This window comes from Dreissena polymorpha, chromosome 4 (genome assembly GCF_020536995.1).
Source record: "Dreissena polymorpha isolate Duluth1 chromosome 4, UMN_Dpol_1.0, whole genome shotgun sequence".
Classification (NCBI taxonomy): Eukaryota; Metazoa; Mollusca; class Bivalvia; order Myida; family Dreissenidae; genus Dreissena; species Dreissena polymorpha.
Window position 1 is genome coordinate 24,196,988 of NC_068358.1, and position 16,900 is coordinate 24,213,887.

At 36.8% G+C, this 16,900-nt stretch overlaps 1 protein-coding gene across 1 annotated transcript; it reads right to left on the minus strand.

Moving 5' to 3' along the window:
• Positions 1 to 4,663: 4,663 nt before the first annotated feature.
• Positions 4,664 to 16,492, minus strand: LOC127879922 (uncharacterized). Its single transcript, XM_052427033.1, has 11 exons — positions 16,474 to 16,492; positions 16,014 to 16,133; positions 14,212 to 14,344; positions 12,774 to 13,005; positions 11,976 to 12,185; positions 11,653 to 11,739; positions 11,122 to 11,181; positions 10,806 to 10,828; positions 9,254 to 9,341; positions 7,560 to 7,772; positions 4,664 to 6,997 (listed from the first exon to the last, which is right to left on the minus strand). Exons 3-11 carry the CDS (start codon positions 14,286 to 14,288, stop codon positions 6,917 to 6,919), a joined length of 1,071 nt encoding a protein of 356 aa, XP_052282993.1. The 5' UTR covers positions 14,289 to 14,344; positions 16,014 to 16,133; positions 16,474 to 16,492; the 3' UTR covers positions 4,664 to 6,916.
• Between the last annotated feature and the right edge of the window lie 408 nt (positions 16,493 to 16,900).

Sequence of the window (16,900 nt, forward strand, 5' to 3'; positions counted from 1 at the left end):
GACACAAGATGCCGCAGCGCAATTGATAGCTTCATCCCTGGTTCAATTGGAAGTCTGTAGTTGTTGCGCTGTTTCGTTATCCTTTGGCTCACTCGTGCGAGAATCTCATCAAACATCTCGGTTGGCACTCTCATGAAGTTGACAGATGCGAAATGGATCTCTTGAACAATGCTATACAAACTACCGGTACATGTACCGCTTGTAATTGGTATATCACGTGTGTTATGTATCTTGAACACGGGTATACAAACTACTGGTGCACGTGGCGCTTGTCATTAATATCACGCAGGCGACATGGATCTCTTGAGCATGCGTATGTCAACTTACGGTACACGTGACGCTTGCCATTAATATCACGCAGGCGACATGGATCTCTTGAGCATGCGTATGTCAACTTACGGTACACGTGACGCTTGCCATGAACATCATGCAGGCGACATGGATCACTTGATAATGCGTATGTCAACTACCCCTACACATGAAGATTGCCATTAATATCACGCAGGCGACATCGATCTCATTAACATGCGTATGTCAACTAACGGTACACGTGACGCTTTTATATTAATATCACGTATGTGACATGGATGTCTTGAACAAGGGTACGCCAACTAAAGGTATACGTGACGCTTGATATTACTATCACACAGGCGACATGGATCTCTTGAACAAGGTAACACCAACTACCGGTACACGTGACGCTTGATATATCGCGTATGTGATATGGATTTCTTGAACAAAGGTACGCCAACTAAAGGTACACGTGGCGCTTGATATTTCTATCACACAGGCGACATCGATCTCTTGAACAAGGCTATATATGTACCGCTTGTAATTGATATAACACGTGTGTTATGTATCTTGAACACGGGTATACAAACTACTGGTGCACGTGGCGCTTGTCATTAATATCACGCAGGCGACATGGATCTCTTGGGCATGCGTATGTCAACTAACGGTACACGTGACGCTTGCCATTAATATCACGCATGCGACATGGATCTCTTGAGCATGCGTATGTCAACTAACGGTACACGTGACGCTTGCCATGAACATCACGCAGGCGACATGGATCTCTTGTGCATGCGTATGTCAACTATCGGCACACTTGACGCTTGTCATGAACATCACGCAGGCGACATGGATCTCTTGAGCATGCGTATGTCAACTAACGGTACACGTGACGCTTGCCATGAACATCACTCAGGCGACATGGATCTCTTGGGCATGCGTATGTCAACCGCCGTTACAAGTGACGCTCGTCATTAATATCAAAGTACTAGTACATGTACCGCTTGTAATTGATATCACGTGCGTTATGTATCTTGAACATGGGTATACAAACTACTGGTACACGTGGCGCTTGTTATGTCACGCATGCGACATGGATCTCTTGAATATGCGTATATAAACCACCGATACACGTGACGCTTGAATGATATCACGCATGCGACATTGTTCACTTGAACATGCCAACTAAGGTACAATTGTCTCTTGTAATAGATATTACTAGTACTTGAACATGGGTATGCGAACTATCGATGTACGTGCCGCTTGTACTTGATATGGCACATGAATTTATGTAACATTTGTATGAAACTACCGGTAAATGTACCGCTTGTAGTCGTGTCACCAGTTAAAACAATGTTTAACCGCATAGTAAATCTCATTGTCATTTTTAAAACCTAGATATGCCCGATACACCAGTCACTCGTGTCAACCTGTTCACTTGAAGGAAAGTTGTAATTTGTATTGATATGGCTCCTTTGAGGTAAGAATAATAACACATTGTATGCATAATAGTTATATTGATCAAAAAGTGAAACAACATGATACATCACATTACAAAAACTGTATACAAATACGAATATTTATTTGCAGTCAGGCCACAGGGCCATAATACATAGTTTAATTTCATAATTATATAAAATAACCTGAATAGTTAAAGAAAACAAAGTCATATGATGCAACACGCATGCACTTTCGTAGAACAAATGCTGCTATACATTATAATACCACCAAAACAAGGATTAATTTATAATTAACTACCTATAACATGTAAGCATGCAAAATAGTAACATACTTATAAAGTAACCTAAGAATCAGTATTTTTTATCAGATATAAATAAACAATGCAATACAAGCATGCAGAATTAAAATGACAGCTAATTTGCATGATAATTACGTAGTTGTTATATATTAGCATGCACATGCACACATTCAAAAATATGTGCTTGTCATTTTCATCGGCCATTAACATATTGAACAAACCAAAGTTTCCATTTCATTCAAACACTGCGGAATAAACAAATCATATCTGTGTTATATAATGGGCACTGCATAAACACAGGGTACTCATCTTCTACATTATAAACATGTCGCATAAGACAAAATTTACAGTATCTATGATCACGTATATAACATACAACAAGAATATCAGTGAAACTGATGGATGCTCCCCGATGATGCGCTATGTCAATCTATGTGTTAATAACCACCTTAAAAAATTCTATTATTAGCCTCGGTGACATTGACCCCAGTGACCTCAAACCTCATCAAAAAGAAGAGGTCATGCAAGGTACCTACATGCCAAATATGAAAGAGATCGTTAAAGTATTGAATGTGCTATGAGAAACTGTGACAAAAGTGTGACGGAAAAATCTATTATTAGCCTTGGTGACCTTGACCCCAGTGACCTCATCAAAAGGTTAAGGTCCATGCAAGGTACCTACATGCCAAATATGAAAGAGATCGGTAAAGAATTGAAGGTGCTATGGGAAACTAGTGAGGAAGGACAAACTGGAAACTATATGCTCCGGCGAAATTGTATTTCGGGAGCATAACAATTAGGAAAAATATGAAAAATAACGAATTTCAAGAATAAATGCTACAACAGAATCAGGAACACTGATAATAAAATGGCTTTTGTAAGGTGCATGAAGACAGCGAAATGAATACTGCAAATCATACAAGTCACAGAACATATCATTGACAATTTTTCATAAATGATTAAACTATAAAGGTGCCATGATGACACTATATCGCTCATCTGACTGTTGCTTTTGTCTATAAACTTGAACTCTCTTCCTGGCCATTTAAAAGAAGTGTTCACTATGAGCAAATAAGGACAAATTTGCCTGTGAGTTGGGTATAGCATATTTTGAAATTCACGAAGGAGGTCAACCAGACGATGTTTTATGCCAATATATAAGCTTTCCTTTTGGTTGCCATTGCAACCAGATTTATGCATGGAATGCATTTCATTAACAACTTTGAAAGAGGTTCATGCAAGAAAACTCGTGCCATGTTTCATTAAGATTGGCACAGAGGTTAGATGTTGTTTAAGTAAAAAATGTTGACCCATGACGGACCAAGACCATTCACAATAGCTCACCCTGAGCACTTTATGCTCAGTTGAGATATAAACACAAAACAATTATTGCATAATAATACATAGTATGTGTTTACTCGCTCAGTCTTTAAATAGTAAAAAGCATCAAAAGATGCAATAGTAAGTATTCAAAGTTCAGATGAACTTAAAATTATAGATCATTTAAGTATCACATTAAACTAACCCAGCTAAAGCAATTCTTATCTTTTTTCATATGATAATTTTTTCTTCTTATTCCATTCAGTTATTTAAAAAGAATTGTAGGTAAAAGCAATAGTGTGACTGTGACATCTGACGGGCCGACCTTTTAATGCACTGTATAAAGCTGTTGAATTGTTCACATATTTCAGAATTTACAGATTCAAAGCCTTGAAGTCTGCTAGCTGTAAAAGCACTAGAACATTTGTGGGAGTAGCCATGGAAAATGTCATGAAAAAAATGTTCATTTTTATAGTATCCACTTTCTCTGTTTAGGCAATATTCTTGTAAATTACATGCAAAGTCATAAAACACGTCTTGTGGAGGGGTTTCTAAATAGCTATAGAGTGATAATGCGGGATCTTTTCTTCCTTCTGCCCCAGTCATGTGGAAACCATAGCAATGTCCATGGTCTGCACAGAACCAAAGAAATAATGTTGATGTTCCTCGAGCAGAAGTTTCAACTTTAGAATAAAGCTTTTGACATTTTTCAAATTCTAAAGTCGTATCGTCATGGTCTATATTTCTTTTAACACAGCTATCATTGTCAATGGAAAACTTTCTTACACTTCTTAACTTTAACCCAGATTCATAACAAGAGCACCGCCTTGCGGGTGCAGACCGCTCATCTATTTTCTTTTTAAAGGTGAAGGGACTCTCATTTTCAATCACAAAGGAGGGAGGAGTGGAGTGAAGAGGGGTGTATAGTGTGGGGTTGTGGACATTTATTACATTATCTTCCAAAAAAGCGAAAAAAAAAAAAAAAAAAAAAAAAAAAATCGGGGGGGGGGGGTTGGGTGCGATGGTTGGACGGTATTTCAAACATAACCGTTTTTAAAAAAAAATGGGGGGGGGGGTATAGTGTGAGGGTGTGGTGATAATTTGTGAGATGATCTTAAAAAAAAATAAAATAATAATCAACAAAAAAATTGGGGGGGTGGGGTGGGGTGGGGGGGTGGGGGTATAGTGTGAGGGTGTGGTGGTCATTTGTGAGATGATCTTAAAAAAAAAAAAAAAAAAAAAATTAGGGGGGGGAGGGGGGAGGGGGGGGGGGGGGGGGGGGGCACGGGGGATGGTTTGGGTGAAGTCTATTGTGGTATGTCAGGTAAGAGTAGTTTCATCAAAGTATCAATCAAATCTAATCATAAATAAAGAAGTTATGGCAATTTTAGCAAAATTTAATAATTTGACCTTGAGAGTCAAGGTCATTCAAAGGTCAAAGTAAAATTCAAGTTGCCAGGTACAGTAACCTCATGATAGCATGTAAGTATTTGAAGTTTGAAAGCAATAGCCTTGATACTTCGAGTGGATCGAAACACAAAAATTAACCATATATTAAAAGTTACTAAGTCAAAAAAGGGCCATAATTCCGTAACAATGACAACCAGAGTTATGCAACTTGTCCTTTTACTGTACCCTTATGATAGTTTGTGAGTGTTCCAAGTATGAAAGCAATATCTATGATACTTTAGGGGTAAAGTGGACCAAAACATAAATCTTAACCAAATTTTCAATTTTCTAAGTATAAAGGGCCCATAATTCCGTCCAAATGCCAGTCAGAGTTACATAACTTTGCCTGCACCGTCCCCTTATGATAGTTCATAAATCTTGCAAGTATGAAAGCAATAGCTTTGATACTGTAGGAATAAAGTGGACCTAAACACAAAACTTAATCAAATTTTCAATTTTCTAAGTATAAAAAGGGCACATAATTCTGTCAAAATGCCAGTCAGAGTTACATTACTTTGCCTGCACAGTCCCCTTATGATAGTTAGTAAGTGTTGCAAGTATGAAAGCAATAGCTTTGATGCTTAAGGAATAAAATGGACCTAAACACAAAACTTAACCAAAATTGTCAATTTTCTAAGTATAAAAAGGGCACATAATTCTGTCAAAATGCATGCCAGAGTTATCTAACTTTGCCTGCCCAGTCCCCTCATGATAGTAAGTAAGTGTACCAAGTTTGAATGCAATAGCATTGATACTTACTGAGAAAAGTGGAACTAAACGCAAAACTTAACCAAAATTTTCAATTTTTTAAGTATAAAAAGGGCACATAATTCTGTCAAAATGCACGCCAGAGTTATCTAACTTTGCCTGCCCAGTCCCCTCATGATAGTAAGTAAGTGTACCAAGTTTGAATGCAATAGCATTGATACTTTCTGAGAAAAGTGGACCTAAACGCAAAACTTAACCGGACGCCGACGCCGACGCCAAGGTGATGACAATAGCTCATATTTTTTTTTCAAAAAATAGATGAGCTAAAAATAATAGGCCCTTCCAAACTTTTCAGGATTGTATGTGCCCAGTTGAGGTACAGGTGGTTCTGGTTCAGTAACTTGCAATGACATTGATTCATTAATTAGATATTGCAAAAATAATCTAATGTCATCAGGCAATATTTCATTGTTGCTTATTAAAGACTCGCAAATTAAATCTCTTAGTTCAGGTGCAAACGAACGAGTTTCATTAACAATACTATTAAATCGATCATTTTCAATATTGGGGCTATTTAATAATAGTTGAATTTTGTAACAATATGCAGGGGGTACAAGGCTTGTAATGGACGCTGTTGTGGCTAGCATTTTTAAAACATTTGAATATGCAACTCGTTCATTATCACTCATTTGATAAAATTATTCGAAGGAACCCAAAACTTCAGAGGGCAGTGCTTGTTTTAACAACTCGATACGGTCCAATAAATCCCTCTCTGGAATAATTTCATTCTCTTTAATTTCATTCAGTTCTTTCCGAGCAATGTAATCTAAAGAAGTTCGAAGGTTAATCATTTCTTGTCAATTCCATTCAAATTTTCAAAAAAACATCTATCCATTCTACGATGCAGCGTATTATTAATGCCCAAAGCATGGTTTGTTTCTGTAATTTCCTCATAATTTGAATTCCGAAATCCAACCCCTACTTTTGTACCATCACAGCACAATCTCTTAGGACCATAACCACATACACCACAGGGTATATGGAAATCTATTTTCATGTTTGAAGCCCAACTGAACCAAAAATAAAAAAAAACTGTTTGATCCATAAACCTAGCCTTATTGTGGCGAGTTTTATACATCTCATTTTTAAACTGGCAGTAAGAGGAAAAAGTGCAACTAGAATTCATAACCATAGATACAAATTCCCACCCTATTTCATCTCCTGCTGCTGTATCCCTACTTAATACATGTAAACAATCTAAGTCCCCTTCATCCCAAAGAATTCTGCATGGCTTACTAATTGAATTATAGCATTCACGTATATGAATGTCACATTTTACAGGTGCAAAATTTGTGTAAATATTTAATGTCCTTTGTCTTTCGTGTATGGTCAGTCCATTTTCACTGTAATTATCGTCATCTTCTCGCTTGAGCCAACCGCTTCCACAGGGACCGGTATTGTCTGGAATATCTGGAAATAATACAGGTCCTTTATGATATTTTTCCTTAACTCATTATTGTCTTTAAGTCTGGGAGAATGTTTACTTCTACACTTAAAATTCCAAAGTCCAGATTCCTCATTGAAGTTATTGTATGCAGCAGTACTTAATGTAACCGAAACAGGCATTTCATCATCAATATTGTCATCAAATAACTGCTGTTCTTCATCATCATTGTTATCAATAGTTGTATGAATTAAATCTTCCCACATGTGAGTATATGATTTAAATAAGTTTAAGTGCCTACAAACCTTCGAATTTAGTAAAGTACTTATATTTCTCTTATAACCAACCAGACAGGCCAAAAACAATATATTCCGATCATTTGATCTTGGGGCATACAAATAGAAAATGGTCAATATATGAGATAATAATTTCAAACAAGCACCTTCCTCAAATTCCCCTAACCACACATATAATATATATATATATATATATATATATATATTTATTTATAGAACATTAACAAGGTTAAAATTCCTCTGATTAAGGAACTTGCCCACTAATATTGTTTATTAGGCAGGAATATCTCACCGGTCCAGGGTTAAGTTCAACGTCATTTGAAAGAATAAGAAGAAGCTGTGAAGTGTCTACATCTTGTTGGGGCGTCTCGTCAGTGTCTCGTTGGAAAAAGAAGTGGGATGGCACATTGACTTGATCTTCATTTGCGGCGTTGTCATCTTGTTGGGGCGTCTCTTCAGTGTCTCGGTGGCAATGGATGTTGGATGGCACGTTGATTTCATCTTCCTATAATAGAATAACTCTTCCTTTAATACAATACTTACTAGACAAACAAGACTATTGCCAAGCAATGTATGTCCCCTACAGGTTCCACCATTATCAGATTTTTTTGGATTTTTTTTTTCATTATATATATTTGTTGCCATATCAACCAGAAATTTTGATGAGGAACAAAATGAAATGACGTACATAATGTCCATATTGCCATATATCCATGTTTCAAGAAAAAATATGAAGAACTTTTAAAGTTATCGCAGGATCCAGAAAAAGTGACAGACTCACAGAATGACGGACACACAGAGCGCAAACCATAAGTCCCCTCAGGTTAAACTGTTAGGGGAGAAAAAGTATTATATTTTTTCATTCAAAATCTTAAGAGTATATTTACATAACATAAAGCTATACAACAATATGTGTTCCATTTAAAAACCTGATTGAAAAGTGTGTCAGGCCTATCAACTTTCCACGATGAATGCTTCGTTATAAAATGGTCGAGCAGGGCATCTTCAGATGAGCAGCACACCCTGCAGTTTGGGCAATTGTAGCAAGGGACCTAAAAAATACCACTCAGCCTGAGGATTCTAAAATCGCGTCTAAGTAATATTTGTGAAAAACTCATGGAAATTGAAACAAAACAAAAACATGTACCACAATTGGTTCATACTTTAGAACATCTTTACATTATAATGAATTCAATACAGGCCCAGGACTGGTCCTGAAAAGCTTGCACATGGAAGACTTACATACACCAAAACCCCGCTTAACAGGTAATTGGTGATAATCAATTATACCTGAATTGTAAGAATACCAGCTATTTAGACTAATTTTATAAGGTTCTTTGTGTCGTCTTTAAAGCTTGGTTTTACTGTATTTGTAGAACATCTAAATGACCATACATGAAAGGATGAATGTGTGTTTTAAAGGATCTTCTTGAACAAGTTTTGTTTATCTGACAAGAAAGAATACTTTCTGTCATTGATTTATCTGTTTGTTCTTCTTTTTTGTCATGGTAGGTTTCTCCCTTTTAACCTTACCAGTCTTGACTTCCATCTTCTTGCGTTTCTGAAAAGTTATTATGCTATCAGTCCATATTACCAGTACAAATGCTACAAATTACTACCGGTTATATAATTTGAAAAGCGTATACCTTTGAAGATGATTTGAAATAATGTGAATACATCCCTTTCATTAAATTCATTCTTTTCAATGAAAACATAAAATTTGTTTATAGCATTGTGCCATGCTATCAGATCAATTGGCATGCTACAAATATAGTGTCATATAAACAGGGCAATCATTGTCTTTCATGCTTGAACCAATTACTATATTATGATACATACAAATAGGACACAGATGAATCAAACACACATTCTGCTGATTTATATTAAAATCAAAGTAATGAAAATACCTATGAAAGAAATATTTATGTAAATTGTCAAGATGGAAAGTGTTAAAAAGTATGGAGCATATCGTCATAAAATTAGTACCAAGCATAAGCCATTCAACTTGTATGCAGGCAGGAAAACAGCCACATCTTCAGTAATGTCAAGGTAAACAAATCCACTGCAGCATGACCTTTAATGCATGACGAAAAAACAGGATCATTAATGCAGTGTCTGTGAATGCACAATCATGTAAAATTAATATTCATTCAGGCTAAAAATTGCCATCCAGTAAAAAAGGGAAACTATGTCTGAACTATATTTTTGTTGTCCCGGACAATATTGGACGACCACTAATTCCAATGACCGTCAATATAAAACTAACAAAACGATTAAACCTATTTGACATGAAACTAACAAGAGAGTTACTGCAGTAATAGCATTCATGCAGCAAGTTTTAATATAAAACAAGAGCACCGCATAACGGGTGCCATGCTCGGCTGCGAAAGCTTGTCAGAGTGACCTTGATCTTTGACCTAGTGACCCAAAATGGGTGTGGTGTGTAGAACTCATCAAGGTGCATATACATATGAAGTTTCAAAGTTGAAGGTGGAAGCACTTTGATTTTAGAGCCAATGATAAGGTTTAAGCACGACGCCGGTGGACGACAAGCAGGCTATGACAATACCTCGGGTTTTCTCCGAAAACAGCCTCGCTAATAAATATTGTTGGGGTGTCTAAAAATAAAGCAACTATGAGTGCCTTATGTTGGCATATGTTTATGTTGTATGTAATTCCATTAAGAAAGGTGATTTTTATGAAACTACTTAAGAATGCATTACATTTATGTATATATAGGTAAACAAGAGCTGTCACCATAGGATGACTTATGCCCCCTATAAACGCTTGATAGAAGTTATGAGCTTTTTTCGAAACTTAAACACAGATTTCGAAACCTAAACGCAGACCCTAAGTTCAAGGTCAAGGTCACAGGGGTCAAAATTTGTGTGCTCATGGAAAGGCTTTGTCAATATACACATGCATGCCAAATATGAAGTTGCTATCTGAAGCGACATAGAAGTTATGAGCATTTTTCGAAACCTAAACGTAAAGTGTGACAGACAGACTATATGCCCTCCTTCGGCGGCATAAAAAGATGTGCCAGAAATTAATGACTTCAAGGATATAATACATGTAAATGTTAACAAATAGATTTTTTCAACGAAAGCAAAAAAAACAAAACAAAATGCACCAAACAAGCTTCCTATTCCTTGATAACATGTATAAATCTGCATTTATTTACTGTGCTTTCCCTATCGGTATTTTATGGCTATTTATTTCACACAGATTTCACTACCAGTAACATGATGATGAATAAAAACAAGAGCACCGCATAGCAGGTGCCAACGCTCGGCTGCAGGTTCAGTTTCTTTTTTTTAAGAGTTCACAGTGATCTTGACCTTTGACCTAGTGACACAAAAAAGGGTGTGGCATGTATAACTCATCAAGGTGCAGCTACATATAAAGTTTCAAAGTTATAGGATGAAGCACATTAAACATTGTGGCATTTCTTTGTTAACTGAAACAATTAACACATGCATGTACATGCAAACAAAAATTTCAACAATAACAAAGGCACCAATCAAGCTTTATATACCTTGTGTGGCATTTCTTTGCCAACTGAAACAATTTACACATGCATGTACAGGCATGGCATAAGTGCAAAACCTCATCCACCAAAGTTGACTATTTTGAAAAATAACAACAATTATATAATAATATGCAGAAGAGAACAGAAAGGAAAGATGTCCTCAAAATAATAACACTAATATGGTCTTTTACTTATATTTTACTTTCAAAATAGGTTTGGTTGTGGGTTTTTTTTCAACAAAAAAAAAACTTGTTTTTAGAATTAGTAGGACATTTCCACAATGAAACAGTGAGGGTTATCTGAAATTAACGGTATTTTTTACCTTCTTTCCATATCTTTTGACATTTCTGGTTGCAGACCTCTTAGCTCTGGCTGTGACAACCTGAGAATGAATTGTGTGTGTGAAAATAAGGAAAACAAAATTATATAAACTAACTAGTTTATTTTTTATACAATTACAGAATGTTATGTTCTGATATAACTGAATGGTTATGACATCAACTCTGTGGTCTGGCTTTCACACAAAGACATCTGTTGAACTTTTCATGTTTACCACTTAATGACAAACAATGCCTTAGATGATTAAAGGCATTGCTTTAAAAGTATAGGACCCGCAGTCCAACTATTGCCTTACAGCTACCAATAATGAAGGGCATTATGGTGCTGAGCAGGGGCAAAAAGGCGAGGCTAAAAAGAGACATGACAGGGTGCCCAGCTTTACGGCTCTAGACATAACATTAATTTATAGGCTGTAACAAGCCATATGAGCAATCAATACTGGATTGCAATCACTTTATAAATGTTCATTAAGAATGATGAAATATCTGTACGATTAAATGCATAGAAAAGTTACCGTTATTTTATGTGTCTGAGGCTTAATGTCCCTGGGAACTGGTACTTCACTTGCATCCACCTTGTCTTGAATCTCTGGTTGAGCTCCCTACAATTTATTTAACCATAATACAGGTATTATACTTTTTTTAAACGGCTTATTTTAATCAAAAATATAAACATTACAGCAAAATCAAATTGTTATGAATATTTGTAGGTGGAAGTGCTTTGATTTTAGAGTCAATGTTAAGGTTTTAGCCTGACGCAGAATTGCAGTTTTGTGCATAAATCACATTTGCTTATGGCTCATAAATGCAGTCCACTTTGTTGTAGCACTAAACTCACAGTCTGCACAATATCCGAAAAGAGTGCTATGGTGCTGTCATGCTCCTGAACCGGTACTTCCGTGGCTGAGAGAGCTGGCCATTCTGTAGGATCTTGAACAGCAGCCTCCACACACAGCTGGTTTGGCAGGTCGTCCTGTATGGATGCTAAACACCTCCTAGCCCCTTCAGCACTCAGATGTAGTCCATCATGGGACAAGTACAGGGACTTCTTAAAATTAAATTTTGATTATAGATAGTTACCGTACTAATTTGTTTTAAACATAACTAAGATATTTAAGCAGCAAATTAAATGAACTGGTTTCCCTCAACGAATGAAAAAATATTTTAGTTTCAATCAATTAGAGTGTACAACTCTGAACTGACCAAAATGATCATCCTGACGAAACTTATGCAAGAACTTCTAAAAAAATGATAATACATGTTTATTTTTTAATTTCATTAACTTCCATATTACAGCACAGACAGATATCTTTAATTATGGGGCTTTACGTCTAGAGCTGAAACCAACAAAACGTGCAAGTGTACCACCACAAAGTAATACATCTATTTTAAAATTCATGATATTTCATGTAAAAGTTATTAAGAAACCAGTAATTGCAACAAAACTGCTCAATGAGTCAATTTTCACCAATTAAGGGGGCATATCTCTTGAGCAAAGAAGGATGTCTGAACAGAATTTGGGATTGGTCCACCGCAGTATAATGATGCATATATTTATTTTAAGTTTCATGATGATGAAATTCCATGCAACAGTTGCTGAGAAACTTCCTATTTCACTCTAGATCTTTCCCTATACCTGTTTAGTTGCTCCATAGTCCATGTATCTCACAGAAGGCACATGGTGACTCAGTTCCCACAGCATGCTGTTTGCGCTCCTTATCCACTGGCAGTAGTTCCTCAACTGTGCCCCTGAGAGTGGCCATCGGGGAAACATTCTCACATCAAAATCACGTGGAAGAATCACGCAAAGCACCACGTGTATTTCAGTGCACACACTGAATACAACATCAAGGATCTCAGTCACACAACTAAAAATAACAAGCAAATTCATTGAATTGATATACCCTGCCAATATGCTTCTGGACACAAAAGTGTTATATTTGACACTAAAGAAGCATTTTTTAAGAAACAAAGGGCCATAACTCTGCTATTAACAGATGGTGTACGATGCCATTTGGCCTGCATCATCCTCTTATCCATATATATACTCATACCAAGTTTCAATGAAATCCGCCAAAGCACTTCCAAGATATGGCTCCGGACACAAAAGTGCTGGACGGACAGATGGAAAGACAGACGGACAGACAACCCCAAAACAATATCCCTCCTCCTATGGCAAGGGATAATAAGGTAATGGTATTAGTTGCTCATTGTATTATCTTCCCATCACAAACAATTATTAAATAGAGATGTATTCGTCAGAAACACAATGCCCCATATTGCGCCGCTTTGTGTTTTTTTTTTTTACCTTTGACCTTGAAGGGTGACCTTGAACTTCCACCACTCAAAATGTGCAGCTTCATGAGATACACGTGCACACCAAATATCAAGTTGCTATCTTTAATATTGAAAAAGTTATGGCCAATGTTAAAGTTTTCAGACGGACAGACGCCATATATTTGACATTTGACCTTGAAGGATGACCTTTCACCAATTAAAAATGTTCAGCTCCATGAGGTACACACGCATGCCAAATATCAAGTTTCTATCTTTAATAATGCAAAAGTTATGGCCAACGTCGAAGTTTTTTTTCCCGACGGACGGACAGACTGACACATACTGACTGACGGACAGTTCAACTTCTATGTGCAACCCTACCGGGTGCATAAAAAGTTACAAACAACTACAAAAATATTTGAGAAACTAACTTATTTTATTTCATTAAAATGCCAATCCAAAAAAATCTAATAAGAAAATGATACTAAGTTGATCAAGCTCATTTTTATTCATGCTGCTAAGCTGTTCAGTGGCGGATCCAGGGTTTCTAGTTAGGGGGTTGGTGTGGACATTCAATAATACAGGCCAATGTAAAAGCATAATGGTGTAGTGGATGTGGTGTCCGCCTAGTGATAGGGAGTTAGGAGGTTCTCATTATCTTCTCCATAAACACCAAGTTCTGGTTCTTCCCAGGAACAGACTCGAGTGTCTCAATAAGCATAGTGCGTTCCCTGCAATAAAGCTAAGGTAAATAGGTTAAATAAAAACTAAAACTGAAAAATTACTGTTCAACATACCGGTAGAAATCGCTATCCTTGCAGCAAACATTGTTAGAGCCAAGATGCAGGTACAATATGTCGTAACAACCTGACATCAGCTCTTGATGCAGCAGCTTTCTAAAGCCCTTCCGGTCAGACACATACTTTGCACCTGCATAGTAAAATAAGATCTTCCATTTGGAATTGGTTTTCATTTGCAATAATTTTTCTTGAGTTGTCATTTGTTATTGAATATTATGAAAAATAGTCATCATTGCTATGTTCGAGACAAGCAAGCTTATCTTTGTTAATATTTATCTCACTTGTTCTATGTTGCGTCAAATTTCTGGATTTGCAATCTTTTTCCCCATTTTGGTTACAGCAGAAAGGGTATTTTGCTTGATTCCATAATACATGTTTTATCAGTGTAATAATATACATGACGTGTACATGTAAATACCATGAAACTGTTAGGGTAAAATATCTTTTTGGGTATTGAAGCAATATTCAGTGGAGTTTTAAGCATTTCTTTAAAAACAAGAGATGCGTTTGTTGGAAACACAATGCCCCCTATTGCACCGCTTTGAAGCCATGTACATGTATTCAAACTTTGACCTTAAAGGATGACCTTGACCTTTCACCACTCAAAAATGTGCAGCTCCATGAGATACACATGCATGCCAAATATCTAGTTGCTATCTTCAATATTGCAAATTTTGACCTTTGACCTTGAAGGATGACCTTGACCTTTCATCACTCAAAATGTGCAGCTCCATGAGATATACATGCATGCCAAATATCAACTTGCTATCTTCAATATTTAAAAAGTTATGGCCAATGTTAAAATTTTCAGACGGACGGAATATTTGACATTTGACCTTGAAGAATGACCTTTATTTTCACCTTTTACCACTCAAAATATTCAGCTCCAAGAGATACACATGCATAAAAAAAAATCAAGTTGCTATCTTCAATATTTAAAAAGTTATGGCAAATGTTAAAGTTTTCGGACGGACGGAATATTTGACATTTGACCTTGAAGAATGACCTTGACCTTCACCTTTCATCACTCAAAATGTTCAGCTCCAGGAGATACCCATGCATGCCAAATATCAAATTGCTATCGTCAATAGTGAAAAAGTTATGACCAATGTTAGTTTTCGGACGGATGGACAGATGCCATATATTAGACCTTTGACCTTGAAGGATGACCTTGACCTTCACCTTTCACCACTCAAAATGTGCAGCTCAATGAGATGCACATGCATGCCAAATATAACGGTGCTATGTTAAATATTGAAAAAGTTATGACCATTAAAGTGTTCGGACGGACGGACAGACTGACAGTTCAACTGCTATATGCCACCCTACCGGGGGCATAAAAACAATTATTTGGTACACAAAGCTTCAAATAAATATTAAAATTAGCAACCTTTTTTCCAAAGGCAGCAACAAACACTGCAGGGCTAGATTGAACTTTACCGGTACGCAGTTGTTTACAACCATCGACAAAGCGGGGGTTTGGGGGCGGTAGCCCCCGATACTAAAGAAATATATAGGATAAAAGGATAATAAGGTGTTGCGTAAGTTGTTATGTGTTAGGTGTTAAGGGTTAGGGTACGCTGTTTGATGTTAAGTGTTGCGTACCGGTTAAGTTCAATCGTCCCCACTGCAGTATAAGACAGTAGCTAAAATAATTATGCCAACGCAAAAATCATCAAAAGATTATGGCGGCAATTTATATCGACTATTTAAGACAGTAAAAGGGGTAATATAAAGCAGCATGCCACAGAAACATGTTGGGTCTCACACTCAACTATTAACAGTTAAAAATTATTCACCAGATACGGGCAGAAAGTCAATCCTTGCATTTGGAGGACATGCAGACTTCAAACGATGGACATTGGAATCCCCGGCAATAAGAACACGAACATCGCTGCTGCACCAGACATGTTCTTCACCTGAAACAGAATAAACAGCTCTAGGAGAAGTGCCCCCCGGAAAACTGCCCCCCCAAAGATTTTTCACTGGGCGGAGAACTGCCCCCTCACTGTTTTTTTATAGGGCGGAGAACTGCCCCCCTGCTGATTAATAAGGGGCGGAGAACTGCCCCCCTGTCAGAATTGATGACCCGGAGAAGTGCCCCCTAATTAAAGAAATTTCGCGGCTATATATAAAACGAGTATTATAATGACAATAACGCCAGTAACTTTCTTGCTATTATGTCTGGAAATTGAGTGAAATTTCAAAAGTAATATAAAGTTGTACAAGAATTAAAGTTATAAAACGGCAAAAAAATACCTGCCTCGGCATGGACGTCGCCATCTTGATAATCACGTGATTTTCGTCTATGTTAACAAAGAAAAACAAATCACTTTTTGCTAATAAAAAGTTTTCGCGGCTGAATTATTTGATATTTTCCCCGTAATTAAAACAAACAATTAGCATGCAATTTAATCCATCCTTATGCAAGCTGAAAACAATAATTTATTTGTTTGTTTTCGCCAATTACGGATTTGGACGGTTCAATATAATAAACCCGTACGCGGCTTTATTCAAAGCTAACAAGTTCTTAACAATTAAGGTCAGTCCGGTCTACCAATTAAAAGATCGCGGTGCTTATCGTTAACGGTAACAAGTTCTCTGCCTGCCTAATTAGCTGCTAATTAAAGCAACTGTTACCGATTTTGTTTGTTTGGCATGTCGACATGATCTGCTCAAAATGCTA

Bases quoted from the DNA above. Each gene is read 5' to 3' on its own strand.
- LOC127879922 (XM_052427033.1), bottom strand. From the start codon at position 14,288: ATGTCAGGTTGTTACGACATATTGTACCTGCATCTTGGCTCTAACAAT. The intron at 7,773-9,253 runs GTACTAATTTTA...ATTCTATTATAG, and splicing joins AGTTGAATGGCTTATGCTTG to GAAGATGAAATCAACGTGCC. The intron at 6,998-7,559 runs GTGAGATATTCC...TATTATTTCCAG, and splicing joins TTGAACTTAACCCTGGACCG to ATATTCCAGACAATACCGGT.